Source organism: Amborella trichopoda, chromosome 8 (assembly GCF_054954075.1).
Source record: "Amborella trichopoda isolate Santa Cruz 75 chromosome 8, AtrichopodaSantaCruz75HAP2 v2.0, whole genome shotgun sequence".
In the NCBI taxonomy this organism is placed as follows: domain Eukaryota; kingdom Viridiplantae; phylum Streptophyta; class Magnoliopsida; order Amborellales; family Amborellaceae; genus Amborella; species Amborella trichopoda.
In genome coordinates, this window is record NC_142343.1 from 18,313,139 (window position 1) to 18,335,695 (window position 22,557).

General features: G+C 35.7%; 1 protein-coding gene, 1 long non-coding RNA gene and 1 pseudogene across 7 annotated transcripts; all 3 read left to right on the forward strand.

The window, feature by feature from the left end:
- The first annotated feature begins 754 nt into the window (after positions 1-754).
- Positions 755-13,287, forward strand: LOC18440430 (UDP-glucuronic acid decarboxylase 1). 6 transcript variants are annotated; one of them, XM_006850574.4, is made up of 7 exons: positions 755-1,509; positions 2,315-2,462; positions 3,357-3,436; positions 9,316-9,399; positions 9,524-9,598; positions 12,678-12,770; positions 12,897-13,287. In XM_006850574.4, exons 1-7 carry the CDS (start codon positions 871-873, stop codon positions 13,098-13,100), a joined length of 1,323 nt encoding a protein of 440 aa, XP_006850637.2. In that variant the 5' UTR covers positions 755-870; the 3' UTR covers positions 13,101-13,287. The 6 variants fall into 6 exon arrangements, with proteins under 6 accessions (XP_006850637.2, XP_088730591.1, XP_088730589.1 ...); XM_088874465.1 differs by having other exon boundaries at positions 879-2,462; positions 12,678-12,732; XM_088874463.1 differs by having other exon boundaries at positions 879-2,444.
- Positions 13,288-13,625: 338 nt separating this feature from the next.
- Positions 13,626-14,110, forward strand: LOC148780932 (uncharacterized). The gene is made up of 2 exons (XR_016061227.1): positions 13,626-13,796; positions 13,880-14,110. It is a non-coding gene; the product is annotated as an uncharacterized LOC148780932 (long non-coding RNA).
- A 3,373-nt stretch (positions 14,111-17,483) lies between these two features.
- Positions 17,484-19,289, forward strand: LOC148780933 (histone-lysine N-methyltransferase ASHR2 pseudogene; annotated as a pseudogene).
- Positions 19,290-22,557: the final 3,268 nt, after the last annotated feature.

Sequence of the window (22,557 nt, forward strand, 5' to 3'; positions counted from 1 at the left end):
CGATCATGGATTACATAAAATTCGATCATGGATTACATAAAATTCGATCATGGATTACAAAAAAAAACAAACAAAAAAAACAAAAAATTCAATCGTGGATTACAAAAAAAGAAAAAAATAGTTCGATCATGGATTACAAAAAATTCAATCATGGATTACAAAAAACTCTATCATGGGTTACAAAAAAAGCAAAAAACAAAAAATTCAATCATGGATTAAAAAAAAACAAACAAACATTTCGATCATGGATTACAAAAAAAAAACAAACATTTCAATCATATATTACAAAACATTCGATCATGGATTACAAAAAATTCTATCATGGGTTACAAAAAAAAAAAAAAAAACAAAAAATCGATCATGGATTACAAGAAAAGAAAACAAACATTTCGATCATGGATTACAAAAAATTCTATTATGGGTTACAAAAAACCAAAAAATTCCATCATGGATTACAAAAAAATCTATCATGGATTACCAAAAAAAAAAAAAAAAAAAAAAAAAAAAAAAAAAAAAAAAAAAAAAAAAAAAAAATATTCCGTACGGAATCGCCGATTCACTGTTCGGACTCGCCGATTCCGTACAGTGAATCGGAGATTCACTGTACAGAATCGTCCAGTTCTCTCTAGAACCGGACGATTTCCGATTTTTGGGCTATCCGTTTCCTTTTTCACTATTTCCGAGTCGAACCGGGCGAGTCCGGTTCGACTCGGCGTTTTTTAAAACGCTGGAAGAGACTGCAGATTTCACAAACGAATCGCTGCTTCACTGCAACCTTCACGAATCCCCTCTCTACAGATCATGTGTGTGGGTGAGATAGAGAGATAAAGTTTATCAGAAGGCAGCCATTTTCTCTCTCTAGGAATCAAGATGAAACAGCTCCACAAGCAGGCAAGCCTGAACCACAGGAGAGATGAGGAAGGAGCTCACACCCCCTCTCACCGTAGCCCTTCTCTCCCCATGAAATCCTCCCACAAACCCAGATCATGGCCCAGATCCATCAACTACATGCTCAAAGAGCAGAGGCTCCTCTTTGTTCTTGTGGGCATGCTCATCGCCTCCACTTTCTTCATGCTCCAGCCCAGTCTCTCTAAGCTCGGGGTTGTAGAGAGAGTAAACAACCCCAACTCCATAAACATCAGAGGAAATGAGGATCATGAGAGAGAAACAACACAGGTTGTGTCTCATGATTTTAAGCCACAGAGGTCAAATGGTAGGGTAACAGTGGGCTTGAGGCGCAAGGCTCTGAGGATAGTGGTTACTGGCGGTGCTGGCTTTGTTGGGAGCCATTTGGTTGATAGGTTGCTAGAGAGAGGGGATTATGTGATAATTATAGATAATTTCTTTACTGGGAGGAAGGAGAATGTGGTGCACCACTTTCGAAATCCTAGATTTGAGATGATCCGGCACGATGTGGTGGAGCCAATCTTGCTAGAGGTCGATCAGATTTATCACTTGGCATGCCCTGCTTCTCCTGTGCACTACAAGTATAATCCCATCAAGACCATCATATCCTTAATTCGTAATAGTTAATAGTTTTTATTTGGCTAATCTAAAGTTACTCTGGAGTTTCTGAATAGTTTTTGTCCATTTTTATTTTTGGAGGAATTTTTTTTTTTTATAAGTTTTTTTGGAGGACTTTTGGTTGTGGCGTTGTGCAAAATCTGAACATTACGGACCTGCTTCCCTTTTTTGGACTTTGGTTGCTTGAATGCTCTATTCCTTTCATTATTTTTCTTTGGTTTTCATTGCATTAGCCTGTTTATGCTCCAGGCCGTCATGAATATCAAGCATGTCTATTGGGGGATACATGATGTTTTCCTTATTCAAATTCTTTATGCTTTTCATTGAACACTTCATGTTTATTGCTTTAACTAAAGGTTACCATTGCTATGACAAGTGATTTTTATTTACTAGACATTGCACACACACGTGCACATTTTAAAGAAATAGTGGCATTATATCAAAGTAGTGGGTATAATTACAAAAACCCGCAAGATGTTGGTATCGGCCATTCTGAATATATTTGTATCACGGCAGTGTGATTGAGTCTTTGAATTTCGATTAACTTGGCTACTAGCTGTAAACAGTAATTAAGAACTTTCTTTATGTGGAAAATAGGTTTTACATAAATTGCCTATTTTACTCTTAACTAGGTCAAGAAAATGTATAATTTGTGAGTCATACATTTATGATAACCCTGGTTCTATTATGGAGTTTTTGATGAATGCATGTGAGTGGATGAGCACTATTCATGATTCATTTTTATAATTTAGTAGTATAGATCAGGATGCATTCTTTAACTAATATTAACAAGACAAATGTAATGGGAACGCTGAATATGTTGGGCCTGGCTAAAAGAATTGGGGCACGGTTTCTATTGACAAGCACTAGCGAGGTTTATGGAGACCCTCTTGAGCACCCACAAAAGGAGACATACTGGGGTAATGTCAACCCTATAGGTGGGCTTCTTTTCACCCATTGTGTTTACTTTTGTTGATAATTGGGAAAATAAGCCAACTTCCATTTTAAATAACAACATGATTCCAGCATTCGTGAAAGTTTTCCTTTTGTTAATTTTGTCTACCAGTTACCTCTACTGTATGGTTATGTTTACGCAGAGAGGTGCTCAGCCCAATTGACTTGTTTGCTATGTTACATGGACATGGATATGAGAATCTAGTGTTTAATACTGATTTGAAGAATTCGACTCACCTACCTATATATTTCCAAGTCTTGTACAACATGCCTGTACAAGTTCGTACAACACATCTGTGTCTATACTCTATAATAATAAAATTAACTTAACATATGGGTGTCTATACTTTTTAATAATAAAATTAACTTAAAAAACAGAACATATAGGTCCAAATCAACTACATGCATGTGCAAATCATCAAGCACATGCTCCATAGGTGAATTACAAACTGGATGTGTGTTACAATACAGAAAAGTGTGTCATGCTAATTGGACTTCGTGTCTTGTTTGTCCAATCTATGGACTTGAGAATCCACAAAGTAGACATGCCATGTCTGCAAATCATCATTATAATTATCTAAGCCTTACCTCAACTATTTGGGGTCAACTACATGAGCCCTCTCCGCCATTTCGTTCTATCAAGGGCCATAGCCTCGAGTCACACTGTCTGCTAATAACAAGGGAAAAAAAGAAAGAATGAAATTTTAAAGCATGCATGTCGTTACTAATTTCCCATATTTGTATGCGCGTCTTGCGTGTCAATACATGTGTCTAGCATTGGCATATTAGATTATCCTTAATGCATGCAACACTGTGTTGTTGTTACATAGCTGGTTTGTCATCATATGTCGAAAAATCTAACTAGTGCTTCTTCCTAGGTGTGAGGAGTTGTTATGATGAAGGAAAAAGGACTGCTGAGACTTTGGCTATGGATTACCATAGAGGTGCAGATGTTGAGGTACTTGGATATTTGTAATACAATTGAACTCTTTTATTTGTTCTACAGGGTGATCATGCAATGGTGGTAGGTGGCTTACAATAGAGAGTTTTATAATTTTGTTAAAAACTTGTTTTTTGATAAAATTTATTTAGAACTTGGAAACTTGGGCCAATTTTGATTTCTTAAGTTACAAATTTACAACGACATCGCATAACATGTATATATATATTTAAAGGAATCAAAACAAGTAACAACAAGGCATAGGATAAACTTATGTACTTAACTGAGTGTATATATAGATTGTGATCGTTTGTGCTTTTTTGATGGTTGTCCTCATCAACTTCCTCTTGCCAATCGCCTCAAGGATGAGGTCTATGCAATGTGCTGCATAGGATGACTAAAAAATATGGGGCCTCTTTGCCATCAATAACCTAGCTGCTGTCATATTGGCTAAGTTCATATCATTCACTACTTGGATCCCTTTATCCTCCTCCACCTCCTCTATGCACTGGTCCACCAAATCACATATGAAAGTCGCATCACGGGACTTGTCAGATGCATCAATATACCTTAAGAACATTGTTTCGAATGGACAATTCACCATCAAATTCATAATGCTTCTATTTCGCTTATCACTCCTACCAGTAGTCATATTAGTGCCACTGTATACCCCCATGCATCTCAGTGGGCTTCAATGACTTCTTAAGCTCAGAAGTAGCTGGGCCCTATACCCTACCCTAAATTGACCCACTATTTCCACATTGTCTGAAAGTTTTTCAAGTTAACAGCATTCAAAGAAATGGCTACAGGGTAGAACCACCTGGCTACATATAGTGATACCTTATCTCTATCCTCTTTTTTTAAGTGGATCTTTAAACTTGTTTTGCCTCGTTTTGTGCGGTAAAATCTTAGGATTTGGGGGGCGCGCGGGGGATAGAATCCATAGACCCTCTTCTTCGAGGCCTCTTATGTGTGACCCCCATTGGCCTACTAGAATCCAACCTCAGCATATATATCCTCTTCTTCTTCCCCAACTCTAAAAATATCTATACTTCTGACAATTTCTTCATGCCTTTTCTTCAACTCCTCTTTCTTGTTTTTAGCCCCTTCAAGTGCTCTAACATGTCTCTCCTAATCTCTGTTGGCACTTGAGTGTATGGGGCCACATCCCCTCTAATGCTAGCTAAATGTTTCCTTAATCTATTACTATTAGCATTATATGATTTCTTGCCAAACTTACTCTCCACCCTTTTGTCAATAGGATTTGAACAAGATCCTTACTTCCAACCTGGATCACTTTGCTTACTTGATCCATTTGATGAAAGTATCACGACTCATGACTTACAACATAGTTCACTGTCATAGTAATACATGAAGTATCACCTAATCAACAAACATGAAAAATACACAAGATGAAAGTTTTAACAAAAAATAATGAAAGAAATTCAAGTTTTAAATGAAGACTATGAAGTAAACAAAACAAACTAGAAATGTTCGCTAAAAATATGTGGAGAATATGGAAACCAATAAAAAAATGAACTTCATAATATGTGGAAACCAAATCAAATATAAAATATCTCATAATATTTGGTTTTCCAATCAACAAAAATCACATAATATGATATCAATTTTTTAAAAAATAATGATCACTTAATATCACAGAAGACAACATAATATCGCTAAGATTTGGTTATGCAATCTAAATATTCACAATTTTTTTTTTGGAAGTTTCGAACTATTTACGAAAGGTAAGCCCAAAAATAATCACGAAATATTCCAACTACAAACATGTAAAAATATCACAAACTAAAAATAAATAAATATTAGAATATCAAATCATAACACATTATACAAAAACATACCAAATTCTAATTCAAATGTTGTAATGCATTAACCTTTTCAAAGCCCTCCCTCCCCCCTCTGCCCCTTTTTTTTTTCTTGTGTGTGCGGGGGGCAGGGATGCCCAAAATACCCTTGGCTGAGGGCGTATTTTTGCCCTTGGCCTGCCTGCATCGAGGCTCCACCGAGGCTGGTGTCTAGATGCATGACGCCTAGGAAGCCTGCCTGGGTGTTTTGGTCTTCCCGCCGCCTAGGCAGCTGGGTGGCCGAAAATTTTTGAGCATTGCATTGATTATGTACTTGTGTCTATTCTAGAACCTCTTGCTCTTTATTATCCATTCAACTCGTCTTGCAATCTAAATCCTTAAGATATAGGCATTGACAAGTTCTTCTAAGGAACTTTTTTTTTTTTTTTGAGCCAGCCTGCAACCTCAATATAAATTATATAGATGAGACTGAGGTAGTATATTTAGTGATTGTAGAGGCAAGAATGACGCAGTGTATAGGCAAGAGTGAGGTAGTGTATGAATAAGAATGACATAGTGAATCAAGTGATGGTTGGCCTGATTATCTCCATTCTCTTTGTGTAGCATCTCATCATGACAAGTATCCTGAATGTTTTGTACATAAAATTTGTTAAGATCTTCTTCCTCTCAACATAATCTTTAGCCTAGTTTCCTAAATATCTTAGAGCATCAGGTCACAGCCATGGGCTGCAAATGGACTTCAAACCAAATGATTTCTCGTTGCGCCAGTCTCTCTCCTATACATGTGGTTTTTGGCAATGTCTGTTATGATTTGGACCATGTAGTCCTCACCAACGGCCTTCACTGCATCATCCCCTAACTTGAACCACAGTCACCGGGATCACCCAAGAAGGTTTTAGCTCTAACTTTGGATGCTTGATCCTGCGGTCATGGACAAGGTAGCTCGATTCCACTTGACAGGTTCCAAAGGAGCCAAGGTAGCTGGATTCCAAACGGTTATTGAATTTAGGGATCTCAATCCTCAAAATTGGCGATCTAGATCCCTGGTTGATCCATCTCATCCAAATCATGGGTCCATGAGTAAGTGGAATCGAGCCTCCCCAACATGGAATCGAGTTTCTTTTACATTGGTACTGAAGATCACCAGCGCATTTCAAGGTTCATTTACAATAGGAGCATAGATAACCACCATACTTGAGTTGTTGTAAGCACTTTCATAAAAAATTAGAGCTTCTTTCATGCTTGAGGAATGAAATTTGAATCCTTATTTTGGGTTTTCAGTTTCACTTCTCACTTATGAAACACACTCCAATGATAACAAAAGTTTAATATATTTTAAAGATTGAACTTTTTTGTATTTAATGATACTTTGGTTTTGAATTCATAAAAAACATTAATTATCGTTCAATGGACTTCTTTCTTGAGCTAGAGTACCCTAGTTAAGCGCTTTTGGGGAGTCTCGATTTTAAGCTGGACAGATTGCGATCTCATATACTTAATCATTTGATCTTGGACAATTTTGTATCGCGCTTCCTTCATATTGGTATCGCGATCCCTTTAACTCAGTGTACGGATCTCGAACCCTATCTCATGGATCTTCGTGTGTCTCTCGATCCTGCAGTCCCAATCCCAATCCGAGATCTGACCTTGCTCCCAAACCCATCTATGACTTGAGCAACAGTTTGGTGCTCTTGACCTTATTTGTGGCATCTCCACAGGTATGGAAGGCTGTTCCTCGTGGGCAGTATAATAAGAAATTAGTCAATATCCACTCATTTATGTCTTCCCATCCATCGCCCATGATGTTCACCCTGTTCTTTGCTACATGGTCTTGTACTTTTCCACGAATAGGTCAAAGTCCAAACCCTATAAGTGGCCCAGAAGCTGTCATAAACTTCAACTTATTTTCCTGACCCTTCCCTTTGTGGCTCCACCTCTTGACCTTGACAGCTCCAAAATACCTTATTTTCACTGTGAGAGTAAGGTTTTATTGTACAGCATGTCTCTGTATGTGTTGCTGTTGCAGACTTAAGAGTCATCAGCGCGCCCTTTATCTGTTGACTTTTCTAGTATCACTCCCAAAAAACCAAACTCTGCCTTACATAAACTTGCCAGAGTACGATTAACCTCTGGATTTGAAATCACTGCTTATATACCTGGTATTGGCCATAATTCACAAGAACATTCTGTGACTTCTTATTAGTTCTCTTATTAGTTCCCTTTTGAAGATGTGGTCACCAACGGGATTATGGAGAAGGCTCTCAATCTTCTTGAGGTGTTAAGGGATTGCTTGCTTTTCTGTCAATATTTTTCAATTTGTTAAACCACTACTGAGTGTTAACTCCTTTTTATATTGTGTTAATTATGATTTTTTTTTAATGTTGACGGTTTGTCTTAATTAGGAGTTACGAAAAACCAAATGAATATCTCAAGTGTACAACTCCTTTTCAAAATTAATCTCAAGTCTATGCATGCACCAGCTTACATGTTAATGAGCCAAAATATTCACCAGTGCAATGATAAACATGAGAAAGGAGCACTTTGGTCACAAATGTCTTTAAGAGTTGATTAGTTTGCTGTTTCCTGTGGTTACTTAAATGGATGTTGATTGGGCTTGTTATTCTGCAATCACTGATGTGAGGACAAGCACAGTGTGCCATGAAACAGGAGGTTATGCAATGGCTTTGCTGCATCACGAGGACAGTATGTTTAATCTACTGATAGTATAACCTTGGGCTCTGTTTAAGTAATTGATCCATAAAACCAGAACTAAACAATTCAAGGAAGGGAATTTATATGGTGTAACCCAGCATATGTTACATGAAACTAATGCTCTTAAAAAACCAAAGGACTTCATCCAAAAAAAAAAAAAGAGTAAAAGAAGAAAAAGAAAAAGAAACGAAAGGCTTTGAAGAATATTGTGGTACGTTGTATGCCTTTCATAAGAGAAAGAGCCTTGAACGCATTTATTGAGGAGGGAAAATGCAATGTAGTGGATATGACGTCTATGGGAAATTGATCTTTTGGCTTGAGAACATAGGTTAAAGAGTTTTCAGGGAATTTTTCATGGTTACTCAGTGTTTCCTGTGGCTTTTCTGTTTGCTCCATAGGACTCTTGCCTTAGTTTGTTGAAGGTGTTTCTCTATATGGTTATCTCATTGTGAGATGAGTTGAAGAGAACATATTTAGGGGCTTTTGTGTGAATGTGATTTGACCAATGTAAAAATACATGTATTGGGGCCCGATAGAAATGTGTGGTTCAGATTTAAAGCTTAACTCTGATCATGATCGAGTTTGGGCTGATCCATAATGGCAATCATTTGGTGCTTCTTTTAGAAGGCTCAAGATTGTTATCCACGTGGTGAAGAGCCTTTAGGATCTCTTTTAATTGTTTTCCCACTTAAAACTAGCACAACTGTTCTGCTCAAATGTGCAGGTCTGAGAGCACCAGTGCAGGACCCCAGGCACAGTCCAACCACCATCCATGTGTTTATGCACTAATTACATTTTTTGCTCAAAACGTGATGAGAACTTGGAGCTTATGATCCTTAGTCATTTCTTTCTACACTTACTTGGCCTTTCTTGGGCTACTTTGGCTGCTGGAGATCTCTGAAATTGAATCTGTGGATCTCATTTCTGTTTTATATATCTACAACCTAATCAAATTGAGATGACCTACAACTTTTAATGACTTTAACTTATTCTAAAAGGCATTACAATAACTAAATTTACTCATTCATCTGAAATGAAATTTCCTTGACATCTTTAGTGTGGAATTTTTCATGATTATTCTGTACGCTTTAATGACTTTCTTTTTCCTCTGTTCCTCAGCATTCATCCTCTTCTTTTTTATGTTTAGTTTTGGGGTGTCTACAATGGCTAAAATTGTTTTTTTTGCCTTGTCTTTATGAAAGGCTGTCTTAGAATGTGGTTTAAGCTTCAGGTATCACTTATGATACTGGTCTATTTCCTATGTCTTTTCACCCTTGACTGGCATATTCCAGCAGTCACTTATGTGGAGAATGCTCTTGTGAATTTTGAAGTGATATGGAGCCATTGTTTTCTTATCAGGTACGTATTGCACGCATTTTTAATACATATGGGCCCCGCATGTGTATAGATGATGGGCGTGTTGTCAGCAATTTTGTCGCTCAGGTTTTGTTTCTATTGGATTTGATAATTTGCTGATCTTAGCTTTATGCGTTGATTGTTTTAGTTATGAAATGGATCTGAACTTTGGTAAGATGTCTTATTTATATGGTGTCATTTGCCTTTTCAGGCAATTCGTAAGGAGCCTTTGACAGTTTATGGTGATGGAAAGCAGACACGAAGCTTCCAATATGTTTCTGATCTGGTATTATTTACTTCAACAATATCAGGGTGTCAGTTGTAGAATATGAATATTTTTCCTCTATAGTACATTAATATACCATTTCTTATTAAGCTAAATAATCAATGAGTTCCAGAGTAAGCCTGTATACAAGGTGAAATTGTTTGACGTGGTACATGCCTTCAGATGAAATACTTTCATCATCTTTTTGTATGGAAATTTGTTTTATGAAATGAATGGGGTTAAATTTAACTATCATTATTAGCAGAATTTGAGAGTTTTGGTGTATGGCTTTATGCAATTTTGATACTTGTTTGAGGGTGAGGAATTCAAATTTTAGGAGAATTATTCGGGTTACTGTAGCGTTCTTCTTTGTCTATTTCTCTGAGTTCCATTTGTATAACCATTTGGGCTTTTTGAAGCTGAATCAAAGAAGTTTCAATTGTCTTGAGTTTTAAGATTTTAAAATCCTCTTAGATGCTATTGTTGATCTATTTATCAAGTATTTTGGGGCTTCATTCAAGATTGTACCAGTATCACAGGTTTATCTTAGGAATATTCTGGGAAAAAAATGAAAAAAAGAAAATCTGCCAAAAAAAGAAAAAGAAAACGATATCATTGTGTGCAAACTCCATATGTAGTCTGGTCCATCTTAGTCTCAGCTATATTCAACTTTGAATCCTATCTGTTTTTTGTATTTTTCACATACACAGCCTGTTACCTTCTGATTCAATATGAATTTTGTTTTGACCTGTGACTGCTTTGCTTGAAAATCAGTTGCTAATTTGTTTTGGATTTTAAACATTTGATTTAGTTTTTTGTTGAGGAATGGGGCCCACTTCTGGAGCATTTAGTGCAACCACACAATCTTTCTCCTCTAAATCCATTATCCATAGTTCCTCAATAGAAAAATCAATTCTGACTCATGCCATAGCAGCTTCTTGTGTTAGGAATTGATGTGCGGGGGTATTTCTGTAATGTTCAGTTTAATGTAAAGTCATGAGTTGTACATGTCAGCTATCTCTTCAGTTCAACTTTGACTTCTATCTGTTTTTTGTATTTTTCACATACACTCAGCCTGTTGCCTCCTGATTCAATATGAAATGTGTTTTGACCTGTGACTGCTTTGCTTGAAAATCAGTTGCTAATTTGTTTTGAATTTTATAAATTGGATTTAGCTTTTTGTTGAGTAACGGAGCCCACTTCTGGAGCATTCAGTGCAACCACGCAAACTTTCTCCTCTGAATCCATTATCGATAGTTCCTCAATAGAAAAATCATTTCTGACTCATGCCATAGCAGCTTCTTGTGTTAAGAATTGATGTGCAGGGGTATTTCTGTAATGTTCAGTTTAATGTAAAGTCATGTGTTGTACATGTAAGGGCTATCATTGTTTATACATGTAAAGGGTATTAATGTGATATTGTGCCCTAAGTTGTAATATGTAAGTTATAGTGTGATTTGTCACTTCACAAATAAACAATGTGGAATTGTACTTGCAGCCCTACCTTGTGTTCTCTCTCTTTCTGCATCTCTTATTTCTTGCATTGCAGACCTGTCCTTATTTGTGCATAATTTAGATGGGAAGGCAGATTTCTTCTCTATGTTGATCACATCCCTCAACCTCATGTGAAACATTTTACAGCAGCAGTTGCAAGTGACATACAGGGGACTTATCATATTTTCTTGGAATAGAGATTACTCAGTGTACATGGGGGATCATTGTTACTAAGTGCAAGTATGCTTGTAATCTTATCTCCCAAGCCATTACTAACACTAATATCCTAAGTACCCCAGGAAAACCTAATGTTCTGTTTCCTTCATTCGATGGGCGACCCATTACCTGATCCAAATCCATACTCGCAACTAGTTTCTGGACTGCGGTATCTCATTATTATACTGGATTTTGCAGTTCATTCTATTGGCTCCTAGCTCAACTCATATGGTTTTGTTCATCACATCATTCGATATATTTGCTCTACACTTGATCGTGGTCTCTTTTTCCTAGCATCCTCTGATTGTTGGCCTCTACTGAATTTGTTAAGACACAGGCACTTCTCATTTTACATAATTTTATGTCTTTTTTAAAAATTTTAGATTTTGTTTTTACCCCATAAAGTTGCCGATACAGATTTTGAAGATCACCAAAGTTGAGGGCCCATGCAATACCCAATACTGTGTTTGAAAACCTTGCTTTATTGTTTGCATGACATGATGACACCATCCACTACTATCGTTATAATGATTATGTTTTTTATGGAGCAAATAAAATTAACTGGGTTGTGAACCAAAACTTGCTATGAGTCCGAGTTAATAAGCCCGTAAACTTGCCATTTATTTTGATTTGCATTGCAAGAGCTTCTTTTGAGAGTGTCCCTGGACTTTATTCCTGCAATATCAAGTAGATTTTTCTGAATGACATACTGGAGCATGTTCAGATTTAGCATGCCGACATAATAAATTCTCCTCATTTCTTTAGCATGATGAAAATTGTCTTTCGATATTGTGACCTGGCTGAATTCAATATTTGGCTTGTGAGGAATGCATTTTGTTTCTGGAGAAATTCCAGTAGAAATAAAGAGACAAACTAGCAAAAACCTTAAAGGAGAAGATTAGAGAAAATGGAACCACATTTTAGAATGGTTTAGCTCTGTTACATTTACTCTACCCAAAACAGTTCATTTTAGTAACACAGTGAAGAATTGCAAATAAAATATGTTATAGGGAAGAATATGTAACCATGAGAAAATTTTACTTCTGTCAGATGGACAGAACTAGAAATTTAGCTTAAATGTCCACGATCATTCCTTATTTATTTTAGTAATGTGAACATAATGGTTTTCATATAATATCAGATAACAAGGTTTCATCCTTGAGAATCTTCATTCCTAATATTTGCTAGTTAATGATGAAATCTTAAAGAGAGAAGGAAATAACCTGTTAAATAGGGAAAAGACAGGCTTGATGTTAGTTTCAATTTGGTGCGTACAAATGCTGTTTGCTGAATGAATTGTTAATGTTTATGAAGTAACATATGAAGCACTTCGAAGAAAACAAAGACATATAATAAGCTTAAAATATCTGTCTTTGATTTCTTTTTCCAGGTTAGTGGGTTGATCATGCTGATGGAAAGTGAGCATGTGGGGCCTTTCAATTTAGGTAATCCAGGGGAGTTCACGATGCTTGAGCTAGCTGAGGTCTTGAATTTATTTCTTGTTACCGTTGCTTTGCTTCCTTTCCATATTTCCATCTTGTACCGAAATGGAATGTGCTTTGTTATATAATTGTTGACGAAGTGTGGTCGACTATATGAACATATATAGGTGGTTAAAGAGACGGTGGATCCCAGTGCAACCATTGAATTCCGATCCAATACGGCTGATGATCCACATATGAGGAAACCTGACATCACAAAAGCAAAGGATTTACTTAACTGGGAACCAAAGATCTCCTTGAGGGAAGGACTACCGCTCATGGTGTCTGATTTCCGGAAACGTGTTCTCAATGATGGTAATAACAGTGGTTAATAAGCGCTATTATCCTGTCCTTGTATAAAATTGCAATATCAAGAGAAAAAGGGTTCCATTTTATTAGAGTGTTGTGTCATCCCTGTGTTCAATGTCTAATTTAATTTTGATATTTCATTGGTTTTGAATTACTGTTTGATATTTGTAAATGTTTTTTCTAGTAATTGATTGAGCAAGTTATGTGCTATTGTAATTTTTTTTTTTTCTTTTCTGCAAGTGGGATGAGCTGGTTCTAGGGGTAGCAATGGACCTGGACGTGACTCATACTCGCCGGGTATACCCGACATGGGTCCTGATATGGGTTCGAGTTTTGGACCCGCGGGTAGGGTCCGGGTCCAATAAAGGATACCTGGATAGTCCCGGATCGGGTACGGGTCCTGTTATACCCAACTTGACGGGTACCCGGATCCAAATTTTTAGTTTACCCAAAGGTCAAAGCCTCAACCGTAAAATCGTTTCAATATTTTTCGTCTTTCCTTGATTCCCCAAACGACTAAACTTCATCGTCATCCTCCCTCTTTGCAGTTTTCTCTCTCAGTTTCTTGAAGACAGTGTTCTCTCTTTAGATGTCGAATGTCCCTCTCTCTAATTGCCCACCCCTCAAAAATCAGTTCATCATTAGGCTACAAAAGAGGAAGCTCATAGTGAGGGTGGCAATGGACCCGACCATTTTTTAGGAGCTCTGGCAAACACGAGGTACAGGTGCTACCTTTCAATTGGACACAAAAATTAATATAGGCCAACCATTTGCATTGAAAATTTGTCCTCTCAACTCGCAGTTGGATTATCAAGTGATCGTGGAGTTTCAAGTCCCATTCTGGGGCTGATTAGAAGGGCAATCCATTCAAAACTGAAGCAATTACCGCTAAAACTGTAAAGCTTACCTATATATGTGTATACATGGATTGTTCTCTTGGATAGATACACCCTTGCAAGCAATTTCTAGTTTACCCAAGAGAAAGAAACGTCGATTTTTCTGGAATGGAATGGAAATCAGCATGTCTCTCCCAGGAACATTCTAAAATATTATGGCATTGCCAACGGAGTTTTCTAAAGCAAGGTTTGAGTTTGAGGTGGTTTCTACGTAGTGAAACCATAACATGTGAACAATAAACCTTCCCAGATGTGAAAATTGTTGGGTTTAAAAGCCTTGTATGTTCAAGAGCCTAAATCTTCTGCTTTCAATCATTTTCCCTCATTTTTCCATAAAAATCACAAATTTAGTCCCAAAATATTTGTTTTTGAATCCTCTTTGTATCTATGCAGCCAAATTTCAGGAGTTTTTTCAAAACAAAAATCGGATCTAAATCGATTTTTTTGGGTCTATATCTCCCATAGGATGAAATAAAAAGATACACAGGTTGGAATTTTTTTTTCCATTGTTAGCTTGATTTGTGAATTTGATTTACATATTCTTTTATTTTGTTCTTTATGTTGGTTTTGATTTATGGCTCATATTAAATGAAATAAAAAAATCTGATTGTGAACTTTTTTTTTTTCATTTTCTGTTTTGCTATTTTATCCCTCAATTTTTTATTTTTCTCTATTTCTTTTAAGGGTCGTTTCGGTACTTGGAAATCTATTACGTGACAATAGATTACAAGGAACTATGACATTTCCACTGTTTGGATACACTTAATGGGAAATATGATATTTCTACTATTTGGGTACACGTAATAGTAAAAATATGACATTTCTACTAGGTACACTTAATAGTAAAGAAATGGAAAGAAATAGAAAGAGATTATGTGAGATTTTCTCAAAAACTAAAAAGAGATTATGCGAGATTTCTTTAATATCAGGTAATTCATTACGGGCGGTCACAGGTGAAAAATCTATTACGAGAGTGACAGAAAAATCTATTACGAGAGTGACAGGGAATTTTACGGGCGGTCATAGGTGAAAAATTTATTACGAGAGTGACAGGGAATTTTGATAGATCTCTCGTGTTTTTGCCTACCCTATCCCTGATTAAAAAAAATCTTCTAAGCCCTCTCTCTTTATAATAACTAGGTGATCCCTCTGTTTTTTTAAGCTCGTTCCCTTATTTGAGGCATCATCTGTCATATAAAAATAAAAATAATAAAAATAAAAATCAGTAATCAATGATAAATTACACAACACAATCACAATAAAAAATTTCCCAAAACATAATGTGAACCCTCCCTTTTTAAGCTCCTCCCCTCATCAGAAAGCATCAGTGTCATATGAAAACAAAAATAATAAAAATAAAAATATGAAAAAAATAATAATAAAAATAAGAATCTCCTTTTTAAAGCTTGTCTCCTCATCAGAAGGCATCAGTGTCATATAAAGACAAAAATAATAAAAATAAAAATCAGTAATCAATGATAAATTATACAACACAATCATAATAAAAAATTTCACACAACATAATCCTCATAAGAGATTACTAAAATCTCAATTGAAATAACATACCTCTTTAGTCTCCTCCAATACCTCAAAATTTTATATTGCAATTACCAAACCTTCTAGTTTACTAATGAAACTTCTTCCCATTTTTTAACTCGTAGCCTACATATTTTGAATTTAGTATCATAAATTTATTGTTTATTTGAAATTATAGAGAGAGACATTTGAAAGACTTCTATAAAAAATAAATAAAAATAAAGCTTATGATTATAAAATCATGTTATTCCAATCATATTGTTCCAATGACTTATCATGTTGAAACCAATGTCATGTTATAAAACATGTGATTGCATATAAGTGCCAAAGGCACTTAAAATAAGTAGAAAATAGTGTCATGACTGTAAAATGGTACAAGTTATTATTAGAAAATCTTTTTGGAATGGTGATAATGTTATTATTAGAAATCTTTTTGGAATGGTGTGATGATGATTTTAATTCAGCATTTTAGTGGAATTTTGTGACAAAAAAGAAGGAAATGATAATTCTACATTCTACAGCCCTATCAAAATAAGTAAATTTTTACCTCATAACTCATCGAAAATTGTAAGTCAAGCATTGGAAAATCTTTACATCGATCATCTCGATTTGAACACTATGGTTGTGAATAAAAAAAGGATTTCAAGCTCTAAAATAGTGTATATTGTAACAAATTATCTAGACCGTCTATTTTTCTTTAAAAATAAGAGTTCACAAATCAGCAAGATCTGTATTATTTTTTTAGTTTCAAATTTTATTGTCAGTGTTTAAAATTAATTTTAGGCCATCATAAAGATTTTTTCACTAAAAGGACTTTTTGAACAAAGATTTGAGGTGAGGCTTATTTTGTTGGCCTTAAGGCCTAAGCCTCATTGAAATGTCTTCCTTTTTTTATATAATGTAAACCACTAATATGCCTTGCCACATCAGCTTGTTGGGTAAGAACTTACTTCAACCAACAATCCAATGTTTTGAACACTGCAAAAATATTGCTAAAATGGTCTGGAAAAGTATATAAGGAAACAGTTGAACTTTAGAACTAGGAGATCACAATCACACTTATTTGTCCAATTTCAAATTGGATAGTTATAATTGTGTTATTGACTAGACTCAAAGTTAAAAAAGAAATTTATTGAGCTTCGTAGCATACATCAAGCCATCCAATGGCTAGATATAATTGTGACCTCTTTGTAACAAAGATAAAATAGTCACATAATATACAATCCTATAATGACATGCCAAATGGTGTAAATGACCGTGCTTATTATGGTGTTCCGAATTTTAGAGTATTCTTTTCTATTAAAATATGTTGTTTCAGGTTTAGAATTTAGATCAAGCAAGAATATTTATTGTTTATGTCATTTGGTTCAACTTAAATGGCCCAAGCCAAATGACAATATTACGTCCTTTCTTCTGAGTCTTAAACAAGTGACACGTAACTTTCTTCTAAAATATCTTATGCCGGGTTTGGAATTTGTACCAAGAAGGGTCAATTTAGTAATTTAGATTCACATGTCATGTGCCCTGTTAATTTAAAGACCTTGCTTGTTCAGGATTCTAAATCCAAAACATGGGGTATTTTAAATTTTTTTTAAAAAAATCCCTAAGGTAGGTGAGCGAAATCATCATATTGAAGTCATCACTTTATCAAAAAATCTATTTGATTTTTAGGAAAATTTTGTATCGAACCCTAATTTCCCATCTTATTTCATGATGGACCCTCCTTCCATTTTTCTTTCAAGCGGCATAAGAAAACCCCTAAGAATTCACCGTACTCCCTCATCTCTTATCTCCCTCGTTTATTCACTTTTGACCATAAAAATTAGCCTCAACAAATCGTTTTATTCTATTTCAATAAAAAAGCCTTTTTAACCCTATTTTGCACTTTTTCAAGCCCATCTCTCTCGTCTCTTTTCCCCTATTTTCATTTTGATTGCGCTGATCTCTCTCTCTCTCTCTCTCTATATTTCGGCAATGGCTCTCTCTCTCCATTCACTACAATTGGCAGAGTTTGCTGACCTCTCACCCTCTCACGGTAAGTTTCTCTTACTAAATTTTATAGAGGGACTTTAGATGGAGAGACCCAAATGCTCCACTCTTTTATATCAGTTGTAATTACTGAGTTTCCTCTGAAAAGTTTCAAAGGAATGTGGAGAAAGGATGGTTAGGGCCTATGGGATTTACCCAAGAGCTTCATTTTTCAACTATGACTGTCTTCCCTATGCTTGTAAGTATGTCCATGGAGTTCCTAATACAAAGCACCCTGTCCTTTTCTTTTTTGATGGAAATTGTGTCTCGGATTATGGAAATGGTTTTTTTTATTAGAAAACAATGGGATTTTAAGGATTTAAAGTCGTGGGTTTTAAGGTGGTTTGAGCTGGGGTCTAGACAAAAAATGGTGGCTTTTTCAATAATAACTGATTTCTAAACTTTTATAAGCATTTCTCACACTCACTGATTCAGAACAGTCCATTTTTCTTCCAAAGAATTGTATTTTTTCCTGAAACAAATGGGATTTTAATATGTTTTGTGCTTTTTGTTGAATGGAACTGGGTTCAGAAATAAATTTTATGGTTTTTTATGACATTGACGATTTTGGTCATTATATGGAATTATTTTATCAAAATTTATTTGTTCTTTAAAATACATATTGGATTTGTCATAATGAAATCTGGGATTCTTAGCCAGTGATCTTCTTGGAAGAATTTAGTGCAATCTCAAAATAAGCATTGGGCTTCTTTGTTTGATTTCTTAAAAATAGATGTGGTTCTTTTTCTATCAAAATTCCATGGGGTCTTGTTGCTCTTGTCGCAGCTCACAAGTTTGTTCATTCATAGTTGAGCCAGCTTTCTTTTTATTTTTTATTTTTTATTATCTTCTTCTTCTAATAGTGGGTTTAGTAATAGTCAACTAGACTATGTGAATCAATTCAAGGTCTTCTCGTCAATATTTTAAAATTTTCTGAATAAGAGTGTGGCATTTCAATACAATTGATATTTTTCAAAACAATTGATTCAACCAAAACATATATTTCAGAACAAATGACAGTTTCTTCGTTAGAATTGAATGATTTTTTACGCCTGGTGTTGCAGGTTCGACTATATTGATAAACCAGAACATGGGAATACTAATGTTGTCATTAGAGCTCTGCATGATGTTGCAGAGGGGAAAGAGTATGCTTAAGTTACTTCCCTGTGAACTGGAAATATGCAAACATGCAAAAGAGTGAGGATTATGGGTTTGTAGGTGAGTGTGATAGTTGCATGGTTGAGAAGACTTGGAAGGAGGATGATGAGGAAGAAGATGAAGAAATGACTTTAGAGAATGAAGAAGACGAACAAGAGTTTCCTCATGCTTATTTCTTTATGAGGTACTTATGCCCCAGTGAAGAATGTGGGGGAAGCATGGGTCCTCTACCCCCTTCACAAGGCACACCATCCAATATAATGGAATGCAATGTTTGTCGGAAATTGAGAAGAGAGGAAGAACTCAATGGAGTTGAAGCTGAAGATGACATAGTGGATGATTAACTTAGCTAAACAAAGATCAGTAGCCTTCTCTTTCATTTCCCCTCTTAAGCCATGTATTAATATTGCTTTTCTAGAAAAGCTTTTGATTTTTATCATGGGTATTACTGAACATGAGGAATTGACCTTAGCTTTTGAAGGTTTGCAAAATTTTGAGGTTTATCTGGCTCATTAAAAGAGATCTGGATTCTCAGGTTAATCTGTGATCTATTTTAAATTTGTGAGATTCTTGTTTTAAAACGATTGATGTAACTACAATCATAATTTATGTGGAGTTTTATACTTCTTTTTATATTATGTAAACTCTCTCACTCGCATGCACACACATGTGTGCACACACAATTTAAACACAATTGAATTCTTCTTTTTTTTTTTTGGGCAAAATTAACACAATTGAATTCAATGATATTCAAAAAAGAAATTGTAATTTAGAAGGGTGACTATTACAGAGATAAAAATCAGTTACTTTCAGGGGCTTTCCTCACTAAAAAACAATATGTTCAGAGATCACATGAATGATGAGGGAGGAGAAAATCTGACACAAATATTAGTCAAAAAGAAAAGGAAATGCGATTGTTGCGATTGATGAGTATAGTTAGAAAGAATGATGAGCCCTTGTTCTCTGAATTTGTAGAGTTGATCCAACACACCCCTAAATTTTAGTTGTAGAATGTGCACCTCCGCAATATTTGTAAAGTTTGCCATTCCCATAGTAAATTTCAGAAGGCTTTGAAAAGGCTCTTTGTGCTTTGACATCATAATGCGCCGATCTGGATGGTAGTCGAGTACTATAACAAACAATCACATAGAGGCATTCCTCTTAACAAATCAAAACTGATAGTTCACATTATAAAGAATTTAAGCTCAAAATATTGACAAACAAAAGCATTTGTTGTGCCTCCACACTGATGCCAGTACAATATGATTCTAAATCCATGATCATGGTTATGTAATTCATTTAACTTCTCAACAGATGATCCAAATGATTATGCAAGACCGGTCAAGCAAACCCAAGCCTGTAGAAGCAAATAAGAGATATCCATAAGCGAGAATAAATGAAACTCTTTAAAGTATATATTTGCTAATAATAAAATACTTGAGCATAAAATATACAAATAAAAGGCTATAATTTGTTAAATACTTTTGGGTACATAAAAAGTTAAATGCCATCTCAAGAGCAAGTCTATTGTAAATGCAAACAACAAAGGGAAATTTACTAACATCTTATTGAAGAGCGACCCTACAACTTGCCCTAGTATATCATGATTGATCACACCTGCTACAAAGAATATGTCTCACTTCCACATCTTCTGACTCAATGCAATTCTTCGTAGAACAACTAGGAGGGCATTTTGTGCGTGGCGGTAGTACATCTGGCTCATCTGAAAATGACTCCCCATGCAATGACATATCAAATAGTGAGACATGTCTAACTAGTTTAGAATATGTCTCTTGGTACTTTGTAAATGTGAAGCACTCATCACACTATTCATACAAATCCCTTTTTGCCACATATAGGGCTTTACATGCAGACTTGCATGGCAATCCCATGATCTTCCATGCCCAATACTCACGCTCTCGTGTGACTATGTTCACAGAGCAACTCTTGTGGTCTCCAATTGTTTCAAATTCCTCACTTGAAACCCTTATAACACTTGCAGAAATAGAGCTCTTTATGTTTGCAGCCAATCTCTTTTCTACATTGGGGGTGAGAATAGTAGTCCACTTTTAAGACTCCAAAAGGCGCTCGGCCATCAATTGTGTTATTTGCATCTTAATTCGATCTAGGCATTATAATATAGGGAGTTCTCAAGGCTCTAGAATCCAATTATTAAAGGATTCGGCTACATTAGTTGTAACATGTCTGTACCGCTTTCCCTTGAATATTGCAGTAGCCCAATGCTCTTATGATGACTCTATTACCCATCTATAAGCCTCTTGAGAATGGCTCTGAATCTCTCCCATTTTTTGGTTGAATTCATCTCGTATAAATGTACGTGTGACATATTGAAAAGCTGATATAATAGCCTTTTTAACATCACTAGGAATATATTTCATTTCCTTCTTAAGATTTTTTATCATAAGGCGTTCACAAAAGGCATGCTCAGCATTTTGAAATATTTTTTGGACGTTGTTAACCAGCCCAATATGTCTATCAGACATAAATGTGATCGATCGCTCTATTCCTATAGCACTCTTCAAGTTTTCTAGAAACCAAGACCTATTGTTAGAATCCTCTACATCAACGATAGAATATGCAATTGGGAACATCTCATCCTCAGAGTCTATAGAAGTGGCAGCAAGCAATGTTCTAAGAAATCAAGCTTTCAAGTGTGTTCCATCAAGGAAAATGAGTGGGCGATTCCCATTTTTAAAGCCATATATTGATGCAGCGAAGGAAATAAAGACTCGTCGAAATTTATTATCTGGCCATTTTTGAAGTGCCACATGGCTTCTAGGATTTGTCTCTAAAAGGCAATCGAGGTATGCTGGGAGGTGATTGTAAGCCTCATTTTGGGAATGATGTAACTCTTTTATCGTGGTCTCCTTGCCGCACCATGCTTTAAGATATGAAAGCTCTATCCCATAAGCTCAAGCTATATCCTTCATCATATCTTTGGGTTTATAGTTTGGGGTATCACCTAGCTTACTTTTAATGAGGTCGGCAATAAATTGTTGTGATGCTCTCTTATGGACATTGATGCTCGCCCCCATATCACATGAATGCTCTCTCTTCCAAGTTTTGATTTTGAACATTTTCCGTTGTCCAACTTTAGAGGCCAAAATCTCCCATTGACAGGTATTTCTCTTACATCTTGCTCTTACCCGATAGTTCTCATTTCTTATGTATACAAATTCAAAGTGATGTGCCATCGCATACTTGCTAAGAGCATAACGAATACCATTTATACGAGGAAATTATTGTCCAATGCCACTTAATAGATTTTCCCATGTGTTGAGCAAGCGAAGCATATTATTTTGATCATTATTGCCTTCCCCAAAATTCGAAGTAGAGGGCTGAAGCCTCAAGCCGTTGTTGCCCCTAAAAGATCAAATTAAATAAAATGCTACCATTCAAAAATGTTTAGACTGACTTAAAAATGTACAGATATAAATATAAAACAAATCATAAACATACGTCGTATGAATGTTTACCAGAGGAGCACCACTCATTTGTTTACATCTATCAAAGACATATATTTCAAGCTCATTGGAGTCTTCATGTGCAAGTAGCATCGTTTCTAGATCATTGTCACTAATTAAGGTGACAAGGCGTTTCTTATTACTCGGGAAAATATAACGCAGTGACGTTGCACATGAGTCTATGGAGAATCACTTTGCTACATGTTCCTTTATCTCCTTTGACTTTGTGTGTTGGTTAATAGAGAATGCACTTGAATCACCACTAATATACTCCATGCTGCCATCTGAGCTAGAGCAAAGGTCAGCACCATAGATACACAAGAACAATCGACTACTTGTGTTCATCATATTTCAACTAACCTATGAATATAGGACCA

Excerpts from the sequence above, each read along its gene's own strand:
- LOC18440430 (XM_006850574.4), top strand. The coding sequence starts at position 871 with ATGAAACAGCTCCACAAGCAGGCAAGCCTGAACCACAGGAGAGATGAG. Across the intron at positions 2,463-3,356 it reads GGGTAATGTCAACCCTATAG|GTGTGAGGAGTTGTTATGAT; the intron begins GTGGGCTTCTTT and ends GCTTCTTCCTAG. Across the intron at positions 9,400-9,523 it reads TCAGCAATTTTGTCGCTCAG|GCAATTCGTAAGGAGCCTTT; the intron begins GTTTTGTTTCTA and ends TTGCCTTTTCAG.